At 35.9% G+C, this 22025-nt stretch overlaps 2 protein-coding genes across 4 annotated transcripts; one reads left to right on the forward strand and one right to left on the reverse strand.

Moving 5' to 3' along the window:
* The first annotated feature begins 928 nt into the window (after positions 1-928).
* LOC122140908 (protein disulfide-isomerase A6-like) lies at positions 929-6638 on the forward strand. The gene is made up of 13 exons (XM_042746176.1): positions 929-1064; positions 1706-1850; positions 2202-2259; positions 2933-3059; positions 3178-3284; positions 3383-3513; positions 3694-3808; positions 4072-4219; positions 4353-4433; positions 5077-5149; positions 5308-5466; positions 5698-5794; positions 5877-6638. Exons 1-13 carry the CDS (start codon positions 1049-1051, stop codon positions 5943-5945), a joined length of 1326 nt encoding a protein of 441 aa, XP_042602110.1. The 5' UTR covers positions 929-1048; the 3' UTR covers positions 5946-6638.
* Positions 6639-8190: 1552 nt separating this feature from the next.
* LOC109112649 (hippocalcin-like protein 1) lies at positions 8191-17334 on the reverse strand. Of its 3 annotated transcripts, XM_042746173.1 has the most exons (5): positions 15637-15829; positions 15465-15552; positions 9867-10287; positions 9221-9326; positions 8191-8858 (listed from the first exon to the last, which is right to left on the reverse strand). In XM_042746173.1, exons 3-5 carry the CDS (start codon positions 10242-10244, stop codon positions 8761-8763), a joined length of 582 nt encoding a protein of 193 aa, XP_042602107.1. In that variant the 5' UTR covers positions 10245-10287; positions 15465-15552; positions 15637-15829; the 3' UTR covers positions 8191-8760. The 3 variants fall into 3 exon arrangements, with proteins under 3 accessions (XP_042602107.1, XP_042602109.1, XP_042602108.1); XM_042746175.1 differs by lacking the exons at positions 15465-15552; positions 15637-15829 and adding an exon at positions 17313-17334; XM_042746174.1 differs by lacking the exon at positions 15465-15552 and having other exon boundaries at positions 15637-15830.
* Between the last annotated feature and the right edge of the window lie 4691 nt (positions 17335-22025).

Genomic DNA, 22025 nt, shown 5'->3' on the forward strand with positions numbered 1-22025 from the left:
AACAATGGTGACTCTGCTCAGCATAACCGGACTGATCTTTTTGGGACCTTTTGTTCTTTTCACTACCTTCAGCTTTCATCCAGAAGATCTTCAACATCTCTGGATGATTTCCTGGTGCCAGCACAAAGCAGGTTATAGAAATGGATGGCATCACTTATAAGCATTGCTGATTAAATGCAATTTATTGCTAATTTAAGGTAAATATGAGATCAAATTACAAATTTATTAAGAATATTATTAAATGTTGGTGTTTGGCACTTGACAAGAGACTCTTACCCATCAAAGGCTTTTTATGGGATGGATGTTTCTTCAACTATGAGCTCTTTTTCTTTTTGCCATTGGTTTATTGGTCATTGGTTTAATTATTTTGTCTAATTACAACGTAACAGTGTCTATACATGCATCATAGGAAAATTCTGTCATTTTAGTCATTTATTTCTGAAAGTCATGAACATCCACCACATTTCAACCTAGGCACAGTATTGTGACAATATTCTGTGCTAAAGCTGATGGAAATTACATTTTAAACATTTTAATGGAATAAAATGGTCGACCTCATTGTGTTGCTAAAGTAAATTTCATACTTGACAATTTACAGTATGTACCACAAATAGTTATTTTCATGCTATTTGCGTGTAATTTTACAAAATAACAGCATGATTGGAAATGTCGCACAAAAAGAGACTTCTGATTTAGATTTTTCAATATTCAATAAAAACACTGAAATATGCTAGTTTTAGTAAAACTACCCCGGAGATATTAAAGTGCCTTTAGCAGATCCCTTTTATAAAACAATTTTAGTACCTCCCAGCCACCGTACTTCACCGAAGCACAAAACTACACGTCGACCTCCTATTGGTTGAGCTCGTCTCCGGGTGGAGGCAGGCCAATCAGCGCGGGCCACGGTGCGCCTGTGTCGCGTTGTTACGCTGCTGGTTGGAGACCGGCTGTGTGATGCGCTGAGTGAGGTGGAGAGTTCCCGCGGCGCACACAGCACTGCATAGTCCGAAGAACTGAACAAGATCTTGACCAGGCACCAAGAACAACCATGCGAGCGTTCTTGGGTGAGTTATAATGACAAAAAAGCGTGAACTCAGCTGTAGAGTGGCGTTTTATCGACACAAATGCGTGTGAGGTGTGTTGAAAGCCTAACTTTAGTTAACGTGTAGAATTGCAGTGTGAAGAATACAGGTTATTGTGATAAAAGAGAAAGCAAAACATTCTGTAAAACTAACTGAAAGAGTGTTTTTTTAGAAAGCTTCAGTTTAACATAGAATGCATAAATGTAGCATTATAGTATATAGTAGTCAACATTTGAATTGGATCAAAAGGTTCATCAAAGTTGTCCTGAGACACAAACACATTTTGGTTTTAGGACAACTTTGATGAATGGTGTTGATCCACTTCAAATGTTGACAAGTGTAGTTAAACATGCAGATTGAGTAACGGTGGTTAGAGCCTATACATTACAGCAAATTCACCTCCATATAGCATGAGTCCAATTTTGTTTTCATAATATTGAGATTCTGCAGTCATCCCTTGAATGTGCTTAGAGTCTGGAACTAGAAAGTCCTGTTTGTTATGAACTGTATATTCAGTGTTTCATGCTATGGTTCTTGTTTTTACAGAAAGTGCCTGCATTGTTTTTTTGTTTTTTTAATAAAGCTGATGAAATCACCTGATGCTCTTTCTTTTATCTTCTCAGGCGTGTTGGCGTGTTCTCTGACTGTGCTCTCTGTCCACGGTCTCTACTCTGCCAGTGATGATGTGGTTGAACTCAACCCCTCTAACTTTAACAGGGAAGTCATACAGAGTGACAGTCTCTGGCTGGTCGAGTTTTATGCCCCTTGGTAAGTTGGAAGAGTGTGGTGGAACCCGGATGTGTGTCAATAGAGATCTCTAGACCTGTAGTTACAGATCAGGTTACTGTCTGAAATACTGGTGCTGAATCAGCACAATCTGTTGCTTTCTAAGCAGTATGTACACTGTGTAATGTTTGTTGAAAGCATAGTTTAGTTTTTCTTCTCTTGTATTTCAGGCACTTTATTTGCACCATGATTTGCATGTCAGTAGTTTTAGTTTGCATATGATGCATAATACAGTTGTGAGCATCATTATTAGACCTGTGTGGTTATACGTTTCATGAAAGAGGTAGATGTTAATGTTCAATATTTGACATCTTATTGTTTGTTTGTTTTTAAGTGTGGTCACTGCAAGAGTTTGGCTCCTGAATGGAAGAAAGCAGCCACAGCTTTAAAGGTCAGTTCTGAATTTAAGAATCGTTGGATAAATTATTATTTTATTCTGCAAGGATGCATGAAATTGATCAAAAGTGACAGTAAATAAATTTGTTACAAAATATTTCAATTTCAAATAAATGCATTTTCTTTTCATTGCATCATAAAAAAAAATTGCATCACAGTTTCCAACTGTTTTCAACATTGACAATGACAAGAAATGTTTTGTGAGCACCAAATTTGCATATTATATTGATTTCTATTGGATTATGTGACATTGAAGCATGGAGTAATGGCGGCTGAAAATTCACAGAAATAAAATAATATTTCACAATAATGTTCAAATAAAAAAGTAAGTTGTAATAAATTGAATTGTTATAATATTTCACAATATTACTGTTTTTCCTGTTATTTTGATCAAATAAATGCAGCCTGATTGGGCATTGAGATTTGTTTCAAAATGTATTTTTAATTAGTTGTTAATTATTAGGATTATTTATTTTAATTGATTTAAAAGTACTATGTGTTGTTAAGAAACCATGCTTGATCAATGGAATATGTGTCCTCGTTTAATGTTCTGAATATTTCTAAATATTTAATAAGTGACCTGCCCCATTACAGTTAATTGGATGAATCTAAAAGATAAAAAAGAAAAAAATGTATTCATTGTTGGTGCCATTTGTGTTGTGGTACAGGGCATTGTGAAGGTGGGCGCTGTGGACGCAGACCAGCACAACTCCCTGGGAGGCCAGTATGGAGTCCGTGGCTTCCCAACTATCAAGATCTTTGGAGCCAACAAACAGAAACCAGAGGATTACCAAGGTTCAATACTGAATCTTCATAAAACATCTTGGCATGCACACAAAGAAAACCTTTTTTGCTGATGCAAAAATCTGTTACTTCTCCTAAGTAGAGTTTGTCTCTCTCTCTCTCTTTTTAGGTGGACGTAGCGGTCAGGCCATTGTAGACGCAGCTCTGAATGCTCTCCGCTCATTGGTCAAAGACCGACTTGGTGGAAAGGCTGGAGGCTCAGACTATGGCAAACAGGTATGGAAGCCCACGTGATGAATTTGTTGCTATATTGTTACGTTTGATTTGATTATTACGTTTATTTTGATTGACTCTTTGGGTTCTGTTGTGATCAGAGTGGAGGTGGTGCTGGCAATAAAAAGGATGTGGTGGAGCTGACCGATGATAACTTTGACCGTACCGTGCTGGACAGTGATGATGTCTGGATGGTGGAGTTCTTCGCCCCCTGGTGTGGACACTGCAAAAAGTATGTGTCTCCCGTACATCATAAGACCTGTCTGTCTGTCTGTCATTCCACTGAAATAGTACCTGACATGCTGTGGCATGCATTATTTAAGCGCTTCAGTTATTTACATGGATTCAAAGACCGTGAAACTCCTCTGCCAGCTGGGCTTTCTCTCCCGTTGACTTTCTTTAATGTTTCCAGTCTTGAGCCGGAATGGAAGGCAGCTGCCACAGAAGTCAAAGAGCAGACAAAGGGTAAAGTGAAACTGGGTGCTGTGGATGCTACTGTTCACCAAGGCTTGGAAAGCCGCTATGGGGTACGTCTGATGTATATCACTTATTTGATGTCTTTGAATATAAGCAATTCCCATATTGTCTGTAGTTTCATTTTATATCCCAACAAACAATATGAATCAGTTTTGGACACTGAACATTTTTGTTGAATATCTGCTGTTCTTTATTTTAGTCTTGCAGAATTCCAACTTTTGCATTCCATTTTTTTTTTTTTAATTCTCCTCTGGTTTTTGGGTTCATTAATTGCATCTGGACTTGCTGTCATTTCTGCTGGTTTTATTGTTAGATTCGAGGATTCCCTACCATCAAGATCTTTCGTAAAGGAGAGGAGCCAGAGGACTTTCAGGGGGGGGGACGTACACGTTCTGACATTGTTGCTCGTGCCATGGACCTTTACTCTGACAACATCCCTCCTCCAGAGCTTCAAGAGGTAAGAGTTTTCTCTTCTATTTTTAATAGGATAGGAGAGTATTGTTTAACTAGTGTTTTATATTGTTAGTTGTAAATAGTTTGTATAAAAATATTTAGGTTGGTTTATATTCATGTAAATTTGATTTCCTTTAGATTTTGATGAAGACGTTTTGAAGAAAACCTGCGAGGACTATCAGCTGTGCATCATATCTGTGTTGCCTCACATTCTAGACACAGGTGCATTTCGATTGCAACTATAAAACAAAAATACTTTTTTTTTGCTTATCATTTGATAATCCTCTTAAACGGAATGATTCATTAGGAGTGCACAATATACTGGAACTGTATTATATATATATATATATTACCATTTTATATATATATATATATATATATATATATATAGGTCAATATTTAATTATGCATGCTTATTTACTAATTTATTCTGTCATCTAATGTTCACTTTGTTAATTTTTAAAAAAGGGCTAGAAACTGTTAAATATACAGTATAATGTTGTCTCATTTCAGTACCAGCCATTTATCAGATTCCAGCCATAACCCTTATCATATACCAGCCATAATAAATAAATTCATGCAGTGGTCTTTTAAAAGTGATCACTTCTGTTTATAATTTTACTGTGTATGATACAAATGTAGTAGGAGCATGATGCATTTGAATATCATGTACTATTATATTTAAATTTTTAATTTATATGTGCTCAGGTTTTAGTAATTTTTAATTTTGTTATGCGTTTGTTATATTTACTTTTTTTTTATTATTAATTAATTATATGTATTAAACATTTTGTGCTGTATTTTACTTACTGAAAATAATTTGTGGAAGTAAAGCTCAAACTCTGCATTTTCTCTATGCTTGCAGGTGCATCTGGAAGAAACTCTTACCTGGAAGTGATGAGGACGATGGCTGACAAATACAAGAAGAAGACGTGGGGGGTCAGTGTTTTCAGTCCGAGTACAAGTTCAGATCAGTCTGCCCGTTAATAACACCAATACATGTCACTGCTTGTGTGCAAGAGACAAGACTTTAGGGAATAGAGAGTGGGATACAGTCACACACATCACACTCTTTTCTCTCTCTCTCTCCCTACAGTTGGTTGTGGACTGAAGCAGGGGCGCAGATGGATCTGGAGTCGTCTCTTGGGATTGGTGGATTTGGCTATCCTGCTATGGCAGCCATTAATGCTCGCAAGATGAAGTTCGCTCTGCTAAGAGGCTCATTCAGTGAAACGGGCATCCACGAATTCCTCAGGTAACAGAAGGCTGGAGTTTATGTTTCTGGGAAACAGGTTACGTCATTGAGACCGTTAGCATACAGTAAATTGTGTATATATAAATATACATACAAACTGTCAGCCTGTTTTATGTTGTTAAACTATCAGTGTCATATATATAAAAAAAAAAACAGGTGTTGTTTATAAGGGCCCTTCTAACTGTCAGCCTGTTTTATGTTGTTAAACTATCAGTGTCTTTATTTATGCAGGGAACTTTCTGTTGGCCGTGGCTCCACTGCTACAGTGGGAGGCGGAGCTTTGCCTAAGATCAACACTGTGGAACCTTGGGACGGGAAAGACGGAGTGGTGAGTACAGAAAAGAGTGTGAAGGTGCATAGATATAATTTTTTTGTTGTTCTCAAACCCCCCTTTTTTGGCCTTTACTCAGTTGCCCATGGAAGATGACATTGACCTGAGCGATGTGGATCTGGATGATCTGGGGAAGGATGAGTTATGAGCCTGGTCTAAACTACTCTAGACCCCCTAATGATGCCCATGTCTTCTCTCCCATGGATGAGGGGATAGTTGGGAAACAAACTTCCTTAAGACTTCTGAAAAGATACAAATAAAGCAAATGGTTGTGCAGCTTTTTAAAAGAAAACATCTCCATGTTAGTTGAAAAATGAGGCTTTTCGGTATGTACACCACAATTGAGCTACACTCTTCCTCAAGTTCCTTCTTCACTTTTTGATTTAGTGACTGATTGGAGTTTTCAATCAGCTTGATGAAGCAGAATGTGACTCTGATTATCAGACACTTGTTTCCAGTAAGCAGATGTCACACAGAAGCTCTTCACAGAACACTTTCTAATATCGGTTTCATTGACTAGATTTAATCAGATGGCACTGGTCTTTCTGGTAATGAGATTAACCAGTGGTTATTTAAATCAGCCTTTCTGTCATTTCAGCAGCTCCTTTAGTTGCAAGATGCTTGAAGTTGTTTTCATTTTCACCCTTTCTCCCTCTGATGTGACTAATTATTATTTTTTTGGTTTTTTTTAAATTGTGTTACTGAAAAGAATGTCATCCTTTGCCCATTTGTCTAATGTACTGGACCGGGTGTAATGTGGGCATCGTGTAGATTTTTCTTACACGGCACTGTTTTGAAAAAAAAAAAAGTTTTTGTTATGAAAATAAAAATAATAAATTGACTAGCGCTTTTTTTTATTTTTTTTTATTACAGCTTATCTAGGAAGTTACTCAGATGAACACCGGTTGCCTATGAATCAGTGGTTTATTGAGAATTCATGCACATACACATACACTGTAAAGATGCAACATTTAGATTCACACTAATGCTTTGGCTTCACAAAAATATGGCTGGACGGCCCATTCCCAGCTGTGAAACAACTTTTTTTTTGTCAGCTATCATTCCTTACAACACAATTAACACTATACAAAATTAGAAATTACCCATAAATCTAATATATAATATATATATATCCAGTACAAATATTAGTTTTTGGCATTTCACTTCAACAGTCATTTTACAGAGAAGGGACCACTGACATACCACACATGCAAAAGAGCAAATTAAGACCCAAGTGAAAGAATGTTTCCTTTAACAGAAAGAGCTTGAAGATTCTGTACTTGACATGAAGTGTTACTGTTCCATTCCATGGAGCGACTTATCCAACAGCGTCTGTACTGTTCATGTTGACACTGGATTGGTGAAAGGACAGATAGAAACTAACCACCTGTCTGCCATTCTATCTGCTCCATATGTCCACATGGACAACAGTGTTCAAATATTCATAAGCAGTCTAAAGGCTGATGGCTGCTGTTTTTTACCTTTAGGGCGGAAATGGTTGTAAAAAGTGTGACTGTCTGCTTATGTTACCTTGAAGTTTCATTTAGAATTTAAACCAAAACAAACCAGAAAAATAATTATGCATGATTCAATTGCACTTTAAAACAGATCATCAATGCGCATTATAATTCGAATCATTCTCTGACCTCTAGAAAAAAAAATCCAAACTTATTCTAGCATATTAGATTGTAAATCTAATTTATATTAGAACTCAAAACACATGGAAACGAAACCCAAGCACCCAACACTGGGCATTCATTATTGTTCACAAGTTTGGTTTCAGTAAGACTTTTCAAATGGTTTGAAAACATTTTATGCTAACTAAAGTTGCATTTATTCGATCAAAATTTCTGTAAAATAAGTAAATTGTGATTTTTTTTTTTAAATACTGTTTTTTTTATTTTAATATATTTTAAAATATATATCCTCTGTGATGGCAAAGCTTAATTTTCAGTGGCCATTACTCCAGTCTTCAGTGTCACATGATCTTTCAAACCATGAAACTGATTTGCTGCTCAAGAAACATCTTTATATTTTTTGTAAAGCATGATACATTTTTCTCAGGATTCTCTGATGTATAGAAAGTTCAAAGAACAGCATTTATATGAAATAGAATTCTAACAATTGTAACAAAGCAAGCATGTTTAATATCACTTTTGATCAATTAAACACATCCTTTCAGAATTAAAAAAATTAATAAAAATCTTACTGACACCAAACTGTTGGCATGTTACACAGAGTTAAAAGAAGCAATACTTTCCTTTTAAAATAAAGTAGAACACAAAATGATCATAATTGGCAGGACAGCAGGCCGCTCCAAATGCAGCTAGACCACAAGAACACCAAAGAACACTTAAAACAAATACTATGTTTAGAACATGCCAAAAGCATGCAAATAGTTCTCTGGAGATATCTGAAAATTGATTTTTGGAATGGATGCATAAGAAATTGAATATTTACAAGCAGAACATCATCTTTTTGCGTAATAGCCAGTCTAGAAATGTTCACGTGCTACTGATTAATCATTTACTGCTTTGAGTGGAATGCAAACAATTGTGAAAATATAATTCTTTTTAGGTCATCACTTAAAGACACTTTGAAGTCACTTGACAATTTTTCAGATTCATGCTAGTTTCATGCTTTTTTTAATTAATGCAATCAATAATAAAAAAAAAAATACATTTTAAAATATAAATATCTGTAAATTCCTGAATTGTGCCAATTGATTTCAATGGTTCTTTAAAATTCTTACAATTCCCAGACATTATGAGAACTCAATACCAATTCCAAAACCAGGCTGGAATAGTGATGAAAAAAGGTAACCACCCATTAACAGAAAAATTTTGTAAGCAGAAAAGACATATAAGTGTATCATTAATAACGCAAACTACTTTTCTAATTAAATCTTGCCTTTTCAGTGTGCATGTGAGTGGTTTCCTGTCAGCTGCTTTTAAGATCTGTATTCATAACTGTCGAGAGGTGCTTTGGTCAGACTGCAGTAGTCTGACAATAGAGGGGTCACTCTTGGCACCTTTGATGAATTCCTCCAGAGAGAGTCTGCCTACAAATTTGAAAGAACAACAACAAGGTTATTTCACCCATTTCCAATTCCAAGAGTAACATCTGAGTTGTGCAAATATTGATGAAATAATCTGAAACTTAAATAAATCCTAAATATTGTTTTATCTGTGTGTCAGTGGTTGTCATGGACACTGTGAAAAAATTATTTTCTAAATGAGTATTTCTGTCTTGTTTCCCCAACATCTTTAAAACAAGAAAAATTTAATTGGCTTCTAAAACATTAAATTTGGCAAACTAACTTTTTTTTTTTCAAGTGCAGTTTCTATGACATTTTGTGTGCTTCAACTTAAGAGTCTATATAAAAATGAACAGTGAGTGGGAGATGGGTCTCGAGAGGCGTACCATCGTTGTCCGTATCCATCTGTCGGAATATCTTATCTGTGCGTTTCTCTGGTGTCGACTCGTCCTCGGGCATCTTCATCACAGATGACACCATTTTATAAATCGCCTGTGAAGATTAATGTAACTGTGTGTCAAAGCATATGGTAGTTTGCTGTCACATGTAAAGGCTTCGGTTTTCAATAGCAACAAGTTTGATAAGACTGTCTTTATAATGCTACGACTGCCAGTCAAAAGTTCCACAACGCAGCTGTCACTGTCAACACTTCCTATCAGCGTAATCAATGCAAATGATCACCAGCTCGTATCTCTGCCAGACACATTTAATGTCACTTTCAGATATTGTTTTATAACGTGTCCTCGGTCGCAGGTGTAAAAGAGCCATCAATGTTATTAACATGGAGAGTCAACAGACCCTTTGAAGTAGCGAACAAAGACTTTGTGTTTGGCCACCATTTGTGGCAAGACCATATGGCCTGTGGAACACTTGATTGAGGAGATCTGTTTATTCAGGAGGTCTGTATCACCAAACATTAGACTGAGCCAATATTGATGTGGAACAAGCTGCTCTGAAAACAATGACTCGCTGGGTAAAATACAGAAATGCAAATGAAACCAAAAAGGAGGGCAAGCACTAAAAGTACCTCACCTGTACGATCTCCAGCATTTCAGCTCGACTGATGTATCCGTTTCCATCCAGATCGTACATGCTGAAGGCCCAGCGGAGCTTCTGCTCCAGGCCTCCGCGCGAGGTCACGCTCAGGGCGATGATGAACTCCCGGAAGTCGATGGTGGCGTCGCCGTTGGTGTCAAAGGTGCGGAAGACGTGCTCCGCGAACTTCGAAGCGTCGCCGTAGGGGAAGAAATTGGCGTAGATTTTCTTGAATTCCTCTACCGTGAGATGGCCAGACGGGCAGTCCTTCAGGAAGCCACGGTACCACTCCTGCAGCTCATGGTCCGTGAACTCCGTGTTCTCACGCAGGTCATTGAGGACCTCGGGTCGCAACTTGCTGTTCTGTTTACCCATGACCAAACTCTCTCACAGGCGGTTCCCAGATCCTTGCTGCTCCCTGTCAGAACAAACACAAAGAAAAAAGTAGCTTCTTAGCTATTTGGACCCCCAAATTAATATTTTTTTGTACTTTCGACACAAGCCAGAATAAAGAGATCCACATTTCCTCTGCCACATGTAGGTTTCAGAATAATGGAAAACGTGTTACACTTCCAAACCCAGGGAGTGGATCCTGGTATCCATGGAAACCACTTAATACCTTGTTAAGGTTAGAATTTATTGACTCCTTCACAGTGGGGTAAAGGGGGGAGGGCACTGAGCAGCATTCAGGGAGGCTAATATGAGGGCATAACAACCACCACAACACCCCCAGCAACAAACAATCAAGCCTGCGTTACCAACCAGATAAATAATAAATATATTTTTTTTCAGCATGTGTGTGGGTAATTTGGAACGGTTGGTGTGGCTTACTGTACATGAGCCTGTGCTCGCGGCGTTAAGAGGGGGCAGAGTGTGAGGCACTGCTCGTTCTATTTAAACAAATCATATAAAGACCATGTAAACGGTGAGGTGGCAGGGATGGGACATTTAACGATAGGTTATGTAAGCTACGTGACCATATGCACTCGTTTCCATATTCACGCTCTTTTTACTACAGCCTCTTCCTCCATTCTCCAGTTTATCTGTTCATGTTCCTTTCTGAATCTGACTTGTTTACAGTTTAGTTCAATGACTTAATGCCTGTTGTTATTTTTTATTTATTTATTTTTTGTTCTGATCAGTAACACTTTATTTTAAGGTGTCATTTTTAGACATGTTACATGTACTTACTATTATAATAACAATAAATGATGCATAATTACATGCAAGTAACCCTAAGCCTAACCCTAACCCTAACTATATAGTAAGTACATGTAGTTAATTAATATTACTCAGTACTTAGATGTTTAATTACACTGTAATAAGGACACCTTAAAATAAAGTGTAACCTCCGGATCTAATATAAAAAAAATATATATAAAAAAAAAAAAACATTAAAAATGCAACTCATTCAAACAATGACTTGAATACATTTCTTCTACGATCTTTAATTTCTGTATTAAAATTTATTTTGATATATTTGAGGGGACATAAAGTAAAAACTGTCTTAAGATAAGGGCAAGAAATCCCTAAAAAGAAAAGCTTTTGAGGTAGTTTGACCATTTTTTATATCTAAAAAAAAAAACAAACAAACAAAAAAAATATTTCACTGCTTATTAATATTACAAAAACAAAACAGGAAATGATATCATAGCAAAACAAAGTCATAGTTCAGGTTGTAAAAGTCATGTGGGCCAACCCTGAAAAAGAATAACTAATGATATTTGTAAATAAATAAAATTACATCACAAAACTTTATATTTAAACTTTTTACTTGAGGGTTACATTAAATGACATTTTATAATTTATATTTTCAAAACCACATCCAAAAGGAACACAAAGAATATATTATTAAGAATTCTGCACTTAGTTATTAAAAATATCAGTAGTTTAGCTCTTGTTTTGAAAAATCTCATTGGCCTCTATCAGACCTGTGTAAACTGAAGTCCATTACTATGATCAGACTGTTCATATTTCAGTTTGGAAAAATGTATCTTCATGCAAGCATCTTTCCTTCCAGTGAATCAGGATGTCCTACTTTAGCCCACAATCTCCTTGTTTCAAGACTGCAGGGTGGCAAGTGAGATCATGGCTCATTATAGATATAAATTGGTGTCCCTGTGACTAAAATACCTTCTGCCATCTATCTCGTGCTGCATCCACATTTTTTCCTAAATAAAAACGTCATGGGTTACTGAGTTACTATGACCTAAAAATCTTTCATTTTCGAAGCTTCTGTAAATATCTACTTATTTCTGCAATCTATTTCAGTTAAAGCTACACTTTCTTAAGGAGGAACAATCTCAGTAAGTTCTAAGAGAAATACATTTTCTAGGCATTAGACTTGATTTTCTAGACATGTCCACGTCTTCAGAAAATGGTTTTGCTCCGTTTGCTTAGTTTGTCAGGGCCATCATAAGAGTGGCTCCTCCCTTGGCTCGAGTCACATGGGTGAAGCTACTGGCCTGGCAGCACGCAGGCAGACAGACATAAACATGGGCGTAGCTTGCTGCTCCCTCCCTCTTTTCCCTCAGACACTCACCAAGCCACAAGAAACCCAGAACTTTCCATCTGAAGGAAAAAACATGTAAGCTCACGCTGCTGTCAAATGGAAAAAAATATGAAAAAAGTAGGGTCCCCACAGGGGGCACATATATAGAGCTGAGAATCAGGCCCACATATTCATTCTCTGTGAAGAGGAACCAAAATGAAAGACACGATGAGAGGAGTGAGGAGTCGAACACGGCCCTAATTTTCAAAATGCTTGAAAAGACCCTTGCAAAAAAATTTGAATCAGAACAGCGAAGTGTGAGACACATCTTCTCAAAAGAATTGTGGGTGGAGAGCAGATGGTGTATTACTTTATGCTCCAGTACCTCATGGTTCAGAAGCATCCTCTGCCACTCAAGTCACAAACCATAATGCTTTACAGGTGGTTTCACAACTGGCATCTTTCTATAAACCATACAAGTGGCCCTCACACACCCTAAAGAAAACTGGGAAAACCATATAGCTTCTTTTGTCAACATCCCAGAGAATGACCTCATGTTTCTTAAAGGGACAGATCAGCCAAAATTTTTACATTCAAATATTTTCATGTCAGTCATTTTAAACCTGTATGACTTTTATGCAACACAAAAGGAGACATTTAAGCATTTACTGGTCATTTTTCATTAAATCACAAAGAATGGGACCTGGAGCTTTAAAGTATCATAAAAAATAGTTTATATGGAAATCTTCTGAAATCCTATGATAGCTTTGTGCGAGGTATAAACAAAAAAGTTATCTCATTTGTTTTTCATTAATAGTCTTAACATAAAGGGACCAGTCAGTTTAGCCATACTCAAGAACTGGATCAGACTGATTCGTTTAGATTAGTTTAATGAACCAAATAAACAGATTCAATAAAAAAAAATCCAACTCAAAAGAATATTTTGTTCATGAATAGACTGATATTTAAACCTTTCGCTCGTTATTCACTGATGCTGTTTCTCACAAAAATATTGCATGGCTTCAGAAAAAGCATTAGTCATATGGACCACTTTTATGATACTTTTATTAGGCTTCAGTTTTCTTTTTAAAGCTTGAAAGCTCCAGTTACCATTCATTAGAACAGCATGGAAAGAAAGTGCTGGTACATTCTTCAGTACACTTTTTCCATGGAGAAAGGAAAGTTATACAGGTTTGGAACGCCCTGAGAGGGAGAGTGAAATCATGACAGCAATTTCATTTTTGGGTGAACTATCACTTTAAGGGTGAAAATAGGTTTGGAAATCTCAATCAATATGGAAAAAAGCCAATATATACAGTTCAGCCAAGCTTGTGAGTATTTCAATATTATTTCATTTACTTAAACTGTCTGTCCAGATGAACACATTTGCATTTGTTAGTTTAACGTATTTTCTCTGTTTATCCGAAATGCCAGTTTCTATTACCCTGACCCCTGCTGCACTGTCCTCTCCCCAAATATTTTACCCTTGCCTGCCATGCCTCTGAAGGAAATATTCTGTCACAATAAGTCAGAGGCTCTTATACTGCATCTAATGACTAAACATTCCTCTATGATTTCCACACAAGACCTAGTTTCCAGTTTCACTCCCATAAGCCTTGGTTGCACAAACTTGTCTTTGTTACCCTCCTTCCTCTCATTAGAGTAGCCCCGTTTACAAGGCTGCCACTCCGGCAAATGTGAATGTTGTGTCTCACAAGCAGATTCCACACACTCACGTGACATGTATTTTTTCACAGACCAGTGCGAAAACAGTGCAACTACTGCCCTTAATTTATTTCCAGATAACAGCTTTCATTACACTCCATTCAAATCAAACAAAAATATGAGCCAGGTTGCCATGTGCACGGATCAAATAGCCAGAGAGACGTTACCTGGAAAGTGAGGGACACACTTTGTACACATCAGTGCAATTCAGCATGTAGTTGTACAGTATTCATCTTTGACCCATCATGCATAAAACATCAACTCAATTAACTGTGTGTCTGTGTGTGTTGGTGTGAGGCTCATTAAGCCTTCTTTTCCCCAGTGTGGCCTAACAAAAATGCACCCTGACAGGTGTCAAAAGATCAGTAGAACAGAAAACGCAGTTTTTCTGCTGCTCTGGTGGACTGTAAAATCACAGGAAAACAAACAATCCGCATGTAGCCTCGATTGAGAATTCAGGGAATCTTTCCCCGAAATAGCTTGTCGCTAAATGTAATGAGGTCTAGAGGTCATCCAATACATTTCCCATTCAGGATGAATTTCCCCAAAACAGTTTTACACATTTCGCTGGTATTTACCAGATTTAGACTAGAACTAGAGATGGAAATGGAAATGTTGACAGCGGTTCCGGATTGTTCTGACACTGACGGCAGGCTGGCAAGTATGCCTCTGAGATGATTGCAAGGCATCATGGAGTGACTTGATTGGAAAAGTGAGAAATCGACCTCCTACTCCTGCTGTGAATATCATGCTGTGACCCACAAGGTGATCATAATACAGGGGAAATTAAGAATACAAATGGCAAGTGAATTGGAAGAATAACCTATTGTTATCAGACCATCTACAGACTACCATTAAAAAAGCTGCACTGCAAATACTGTATGAATTATAAGGGAACTATCGCAAGCAGTGTAACTTTACACTCAGTTATATTATATATAGGCTAGTAAGTAACAATGTATTCACATATAAGTATTTTTTTTTTCGGTGGATAATCAATGAATTCAAGTGATTTAATGTATCAAATTAATGCGAAGGATAAATAGTCATTTAACATCATAAGGTCATTTTTCCTGTGCATTAAAAACAGCCCTTGCTTACATTCATGGATTTTTATGGCGACCTTGCCATAAACTTAAAAATAAATAAATAAATTTAAAAAAATTAATTACATTTCTTCAACCTAGAAATACAAAAATAACCTCACGTACCATTGCTTAAATGAAACATGAAACTAGTATTTAGCCTAAACTTCATTTTTTTAGGTGCCATAAAGAGCTTCATTCTCATGGACCGCTATCATGCAAATGATGGGTTACAAACAGTGGCATATGTTGTTGAAAAAATACATTAGATGCTTAAAACAGACATCAACTTACCTCTAAGAAAATGACAGAGCTGATATGTCCCCCAATTTGTCAGCTGTAGCCTTGGTCCGTCGGGTCCTGAAGGAGTGCCCTCACAAAACTTTCAACATTTTCGCTGCATGAAAAAACTAACAGAAGCTTGCATATACAAACAAAAAACTAAATAAGGTATGTTTAAACGTACCGGTCGATCTTGTAGACTAAAAGCTGGAATGTCGTTGTTGTAATAAAAGCGAAGCGCAACAGTTATATATTGCAGAATATTCTACAGACTCCATAACATCTCAAAGGCGCACTTGAAACCTCATCATTGAGCGAGAGACCTGACACCACACACACAGCTCTGCTCCGCTGTCAATGGACGAGACCACCACTACACTGTAGGGGGGACCCGTGGACCTGAGAAAGGGATACCAGTATCATATTTGAGAAAATTCAGATTCTAAACTCATGTTTCAAGTTGCGATGTGGTTGAAGACAAATAATTAATCATTTATGTGCACACACAGCGATCTAGTGAGAGCAAAACACTGTGCTACTCTTTGGACGAGTCCGTACACTTCGAAGTAGAGCAGATTGCAATATACTGTAAAAGAACAGTTTGAATATTAATATGTCTGTTGCTTCCCCTTCCCTGTTTTGTTTGTTTGTATGGACGCTGTTTTGTTGAATCAAAAAAAAAAAAAAGTTGAGCACAAAAAAAAGACCAGTTCGCTAGCGGAAAAGAAAACGCGTACAGTAGCCTACTTGTCTGCAGCTGGATGTTGCATCGCATCTCCTTAATCCCCCCTCTCTTGTAAAACTTGCTTTTTGTCTTTAAAAAATTGTCTCTCTTCTAGATTACAAGAATTAAATATATATAAAACATGGGAAGCCGAATAGCTAAACTGTAAGTATAGGCTATTTACAGTTAGGGATAATTAAATAATGAGGCTATGTAGTCTCTATCGTAACTAGTACTATCGTGGCAAGTTTGTGGCAACTTTTTAGTTCTTTCTTTCTTTCTTTCTTTCTTTCTTTCTTTCTTTCTTTCTTTCTTTCTTTCTTTCTTATTTTTAATCAATATCCAATAATGCTACCTGGTACCTAATGAAGCAATTTACCCCACATAACATCACCCTGTATTAAATATGGATTTATATTTTAATATTCAGTTCTGATGTCTTACATGTTTTAACAGCTTAAATTTACCATCTAAATAACATTCTCACGGTTCCAAAATCATGTTTACATTTTACAAAATTCTAGCGCTCATAGGTTTGAGATGGGAAAACTCTGATGGAAATATGTTCGACATCTCCACCAGGAGGCAGCAGATGTTGTCTTGTAATTTCTCTTGGAGCCAAAAGTGTACACAACTCGTCATATTTCAATATTACCCTACTGTATATTCATGTATATATTTTTTCACAACATTCTTATTCAAAACTCTAGGCCTATATGCAATTTATGTCCTCTCCTAAAATTCATGTTGTGATTTTGAAATGCAATGTGAGTCATACTTCATTGATAAGGGCTTGTTGACCTAAAATACCCTTTCATTCTATTTTTTTTTATTATTATTATTTTGAAAACAAACTCCAAAACAGAAAAACACTCTGATCTCTGATCTATATGATGTACAAATGAACTTAAAGAATAACAAGATATTGTAATTGCTTGAATCAGCTACGAGTCTACGCAAGTAAAACTTCCTTTATGTTTTTATAATATTTGTTTTTATATAAATTTAGATTTCTCAGCTGAATGGACACCAGACCCATAAACTACCACACATTTAAACATGATTCTTGAGAATGATAGACCATGATGACATTGAGCTCAAAAACAAACAGCTAATGTTGACAGATATAAATGTACCTCAGACACACAGGGGCAATGGACTTTATGGTCACTCCATGAAAGCGTGCTGATATTTCCTTTTTGACTCCAGACTTCTTTTCTGCTGAAAAACAGTTTGCATAAAGTGAAACAACAAAAATATACACATACAATTTACATAGCTTTAAAGTAGATTAAACATGAATCTATCTATCTATCTATCTATCTATCTATCTATCTATCTATCTATCTATCTATCTGTCTATCTGTCTGTCTGTCTGTCTGTCTGTCTGTCTGTCTTTCTGTCTATTGAATACTTGAAGCAAATCAATATAAAATCTATAATTAGTTGAACTGATCTTATAACACATACCAATTAAACTATTTAAAAAATAGTGAAATATTTTATTTAGAACTTTTTTTTAATAAAACAACAAACTAAACAAATCTTCATGTGGTGGCATGAAAGTCATACCACTCGATGTTCTGCATTGTAAAGTCCAGCTTTAGGATTTCATTTTAGGATGTGAAGTTTAACTACAAAACAAACAGTACATGCTGGTTGTTGGGGTTGAGATGATTGATTTTGTCTGTTGATTTGGCATAAAATCAACCACCCATAACATCAGCACTAATCAGAGTGCAAAGAAATGTCTCCTCTATCAAACATATATAGCTTTTTCTAGAAACTCTTTGCATTAGTGGTACATAATGTTATGTAGAAATTATTAAGAAAAGTAAGATTTTGTTTAATTTTGTCAAATATACAATGTTGTTCAAAAAAGGTAAAATCTAAATGCAAGTCAGTTTTTATCAGATTTGCCATTAACCGTATATAATGAATTATGGGATAAGGCTGGAGTTAGTTTTTTTTTTTTTTAACTAATAAACAACATTAATCCTCTTAAAATAGAAAACAAAACACTGAAAAAGAGGAATTCGTACCATCTGTTGTCTTCTGTGTATCTTCCACAGTTTAAATGCACAAAGCTACATTCTTCCTAAGATCATCACATAGTGTGGATGCAGTGTTGGGTGTCACATGTAATAGACATGCCATGCATGTGAGTGAAGTCATGTATCTATTGTACAGCATATCCACCATATTAAGCAATTCCCACTCCCTTTATGAGGTCTCAAAGAAGGCCCTGCTGTCTGAATGTTCTGAACTAAACCAAAGTATCTACATTGAGAGTGAATGGTTTAAAGCATCATTGCAATAGTTAAAATAATAATAATAATAATAATAATAATAATAATAATAATAATAATAATAATAATAATAATAATAATAAGATTCACTAAATCAGTCACCATTGTCATACCGCAACTGAAAGTTTATGTATCTAAACAACAGAAATGTTTCAAATCTAATCTAATTAAAAGACCCTGACCCAGCAAAATATGGCAGGACAGGACACAATATCATTGAGGACTTAAAGTACAGAAACATTTTGTTCAGTAAGAAAATCCATAGCATTATCTACTTGAAAAGGTAAGCAACTTGCTCCCTAAGACAAAAGATAAGCTCATCAATGAAAGAACGAAGGTTGGATCCAACTCAAATGTCCTGATCAAAGTCTATGTAGCATGTAAATGAACAAACGTGTCTCCTAGAAATGTATGCATGCTATCATAAAGTCTAGGAGTCTTTAAGAATATGTAATATTTATTATGTACACTTGTTTGTGAATAAATATGAAAATTAAGTGTTTACATGTTAAACTATATGAAACTCATACTAATGTTTTAATGATTTTTTTTTAGATGTTTGCCATTTCAGTTTACTATAAACATTTTTTACATTACATTAAACATGATTCTTTGTCTGTTTAACATATAGTATATGAGCATGTGCTGCCATTATTGCATAATATATGGCATCCCAGAACTGTTCAAGCTCAAAACCTTATCGGAAAGTGCCTGTAATCAGAGTAAGTGTTAATAAAGTTGTGTATTGCAAACCTCAAATGCTTCTGAGGCAATACACTGTACGTTCTGTACAAATACTTAGCATTTTGTGTTTTTACTTAATGCAAGCACGATACAGTTGATTTAACATTTACAATACGATAGACCAATACAACAGTCCCAAATGATTCAAATTATAAAATGAATAAAGAAAATATTTTATTAATGTTATTATTATTATTGTATTATTCATCATCAATATTAATAATAATTAATAACAATATATACCTTAATAAAAACATCTGACAAAGCCACCCTCATAAACCCTCATAAAAGGGCTTTTATTTGTGGTTTATTTGATTAGATAAGAGTTATCTTGCAGAAGTTGCGCAACTGTCTGTGTTTGATAATGTCATTACACATCTTTCTTGTACAGTATACTGTATTGAGGTCAGGTTCTCATTAATTTCTAAACCCTGGCTATGGCCATGTACAGCTTCAATACCTGTTAAAATGCAATAAAGAAAATTATATGGCACATTGAGCCCTATTTTTTACAGACTTTCTTAGAGTAGATATATTTTGTAGATCAAAGCATTATGCAGACTAAAAGTAGCCTAAGAAAGTCCTAAAAGAACATTTCTAAAGGAAAAAGAGTTGATTCTACAAGATGCATCAGGATCCCAATGTGATAGTTATGGAGTGAAAACAGTATCAAATCCTCCCACAAATGCACGAAATACACAAACAACAAATCAAACAAAAAAAAAAACAATCGCACACACAAACAGGGCAATCCACAAATGCACGCGAGAGATCCACATTCACGCACACAATCCACAAATGCATGCGAGAGATCCACACTAGCGCACATAATCCACAAATGCACGCGAGAGATCCACAAATGCGCATGCAGCAATCCAGGTAAAGACAAGTGCATTAATGATTTGATTTATTAACCGGTGAACTGGTGTAAGCTGTAGGCCTAACATCAGCTGAACTGAGCAGTGGCTGCACGTCGGTGTTTATTGTTGATTAAATCTGATTTCCCATATGAACGCGCTTGTGTTGCTTCTTTACATTTAGGCTACACTTGCTGTATGCCTTGAGCACAATTTTCTGACGAATAAAAAAAAAGGTAAAATGCTGGCCTTTAGCAATACAAACAACAGACTCATACCGCACTCTGCTCCGACCCACAGCCCACACGTGAAGGGAGAAAATAATTAACACATTAACAAAACTGTCACGTCTACACTGAGTTCCGTTGCATTTTTGTGTCTGCGCAGTGCAAGGAAACCGAAGCAGCTCATCCTATTTGTTTTCTTTATTTTACAAAGCCACAGTGTTTTGGTTGTATTATATCCCCAGCAAAGGAAAGAGAGAGAGAGGCATGATCACTTGCATTTTTTTAATGAATCCTTATGGTCTGTTGTTTGTGCTGCTATTTGAGGATGCACTAAACATACTAAACCCCTGAAAAAAAGAAAGAAAAAGAAAAACATTTGTGGAATACGCCATCTGTCTATGAATAACCTTAAAATAACGCATGTCTAATGCATTACATGTTTTTTATCATTTTAAACAGGCATAGCCTGTTTGTGCAAAAAATGACTGTAGCATCGACACAATCATATTGCTTATATTGTTCATGCATATTAGGATAATATAACAAACAGGAGTGGTTTATAGGGGAGGTGGTTTAGAGGAGGTGATAGCCAGTTTAAACATTTAAGAGCCAGAGGATGCGAGCTTGCGCACACTGAGAAAATTTGTACATGCGCTCATCAGAAAAAAAAAAATAACCGTGCCTCAGAACGCACGCAAATATTAAGCTTTCTCTGAAGTATTGTGTTTAAATGGAAAAATCCACATAAAAATGATGTCAAAATGCCCGTCTTGGTAAGTATCCTATAGCCGGTTGAACGTACTGTATCAGTTCATTCTCTTAAAGTGACAGAACTTTCTTAATATTAATCAAACAGCAACAACAAATAAATCGCTCTTGATTGAATATCTAAAAAAACATTAAAAAATAATTAACATATAAAAAAAACAGTCACATATGCAATGCTGTTTTACATTTCATTACTTTATTAAATTTCTGTACCTGAAAACTAATGTTAGACCTACCAAAAAAAACAACTGAAAATCAGTGTTTATTTTATTTGTATCTTAACTCTTGTATTTATTTGTGATGTTGCTTGTAGTTAGATGGATTATTCTTATTTTCTTTATTTTTATTTGACAGTATAGTTTTTGCCTAAACATAGTACCGAACCATAGTACCGAAACCGTGACTCTAAAACCTTGATACAAACCGAACCGTGAGTAAATGTAACTGTACAGAAAAAGGCCAGCATTTTACCTTTTTTTATTCATCAGAAAATTGTGCTCAAGGCATACAGCAAGTATAGCCTATATGTAAATAAGCAAAACAAGTGCTTTCATATGGGAAATCAGATTTAATCAATGAATGTAGACCACGGCACTACGGAAACATGATACTTACAGCATACACCTCACTGCATTTTACAAACACAAAGGATGATACATTTGTGCACATGAGACAAAGAAGATGAGGATACACATGTACCCAATGAAAAAATAAAAAATAAAAATATGACACGATGAAAGTCCAAATATTGGTCGCAATAATGTTAAAAAAAAAAAATCAGGGTCCTTGAAGTGGATCGCCATTCAGATCGCCATTCTTCTACACGTCTGACTGCCTACTTCAGGCCATAGGTAAAGTGTACAGATACGCTTGTGCGCATTTGTGTGTTAAGGCCGCGGAGTGACAGTCTCAAAAGAATCAGCAAATACAAAAGTGTATATTTA

Source organism: Cyprinus carpio, chromosome B20, assembly GCF_018340385.1.
Source record: "Cyprinus carpio isolate SPL01 chromosome B20, ASM1834038v1, whole genome shotgun sequence".
Lineage (NCBI taxonomy): Eukaryota > Metazoa > Chordata > Actinopteri > Cypriniformes > Cyprinidae > Cyprinus > Cyprinus carpio.

Bases quoted from the DNA above. Each gene is read 5' to 3' on its own strand.
- LOC122140908 (XM_042746176.1), top strand. The intron at 3,285-3,382 runs GTATGGAAGCCC...TGTTGTGATCAG, and splicing joins GCTCAGACTATGGCAAACAG to AGTGGAGGTGGTGCTGGCAA. The intron at 3,809-4,071 runs GTACGTCTGATG...TTTTATTGTTAG, and splicing joins GCTTGGAAAGCCGCTATGGG to ATTCGAGGATTCCCTACCAT.
- LOC109112649 (XM_042746175.1), bottom strand. From the start codon at position 10,244: ATGGGTAAACAGAACAGCAAGTTGCGACCCGAGGTCCTCAATGACCTG. The intron at 9,327-9,866 runs GTGAGGTACTTT...TAATCTTCACAG, and splicing joins AAATGCTGGAGATCGTACAG to GCGATTTATAAAATGGTGTC. The intron at 8,859-9,220 runs GTACGCCTCTCG...TCAAATTTGTAG, and splicing joins GATGGATACGGACAACGATG to GCAGACTCTCTCTGGAGGAA.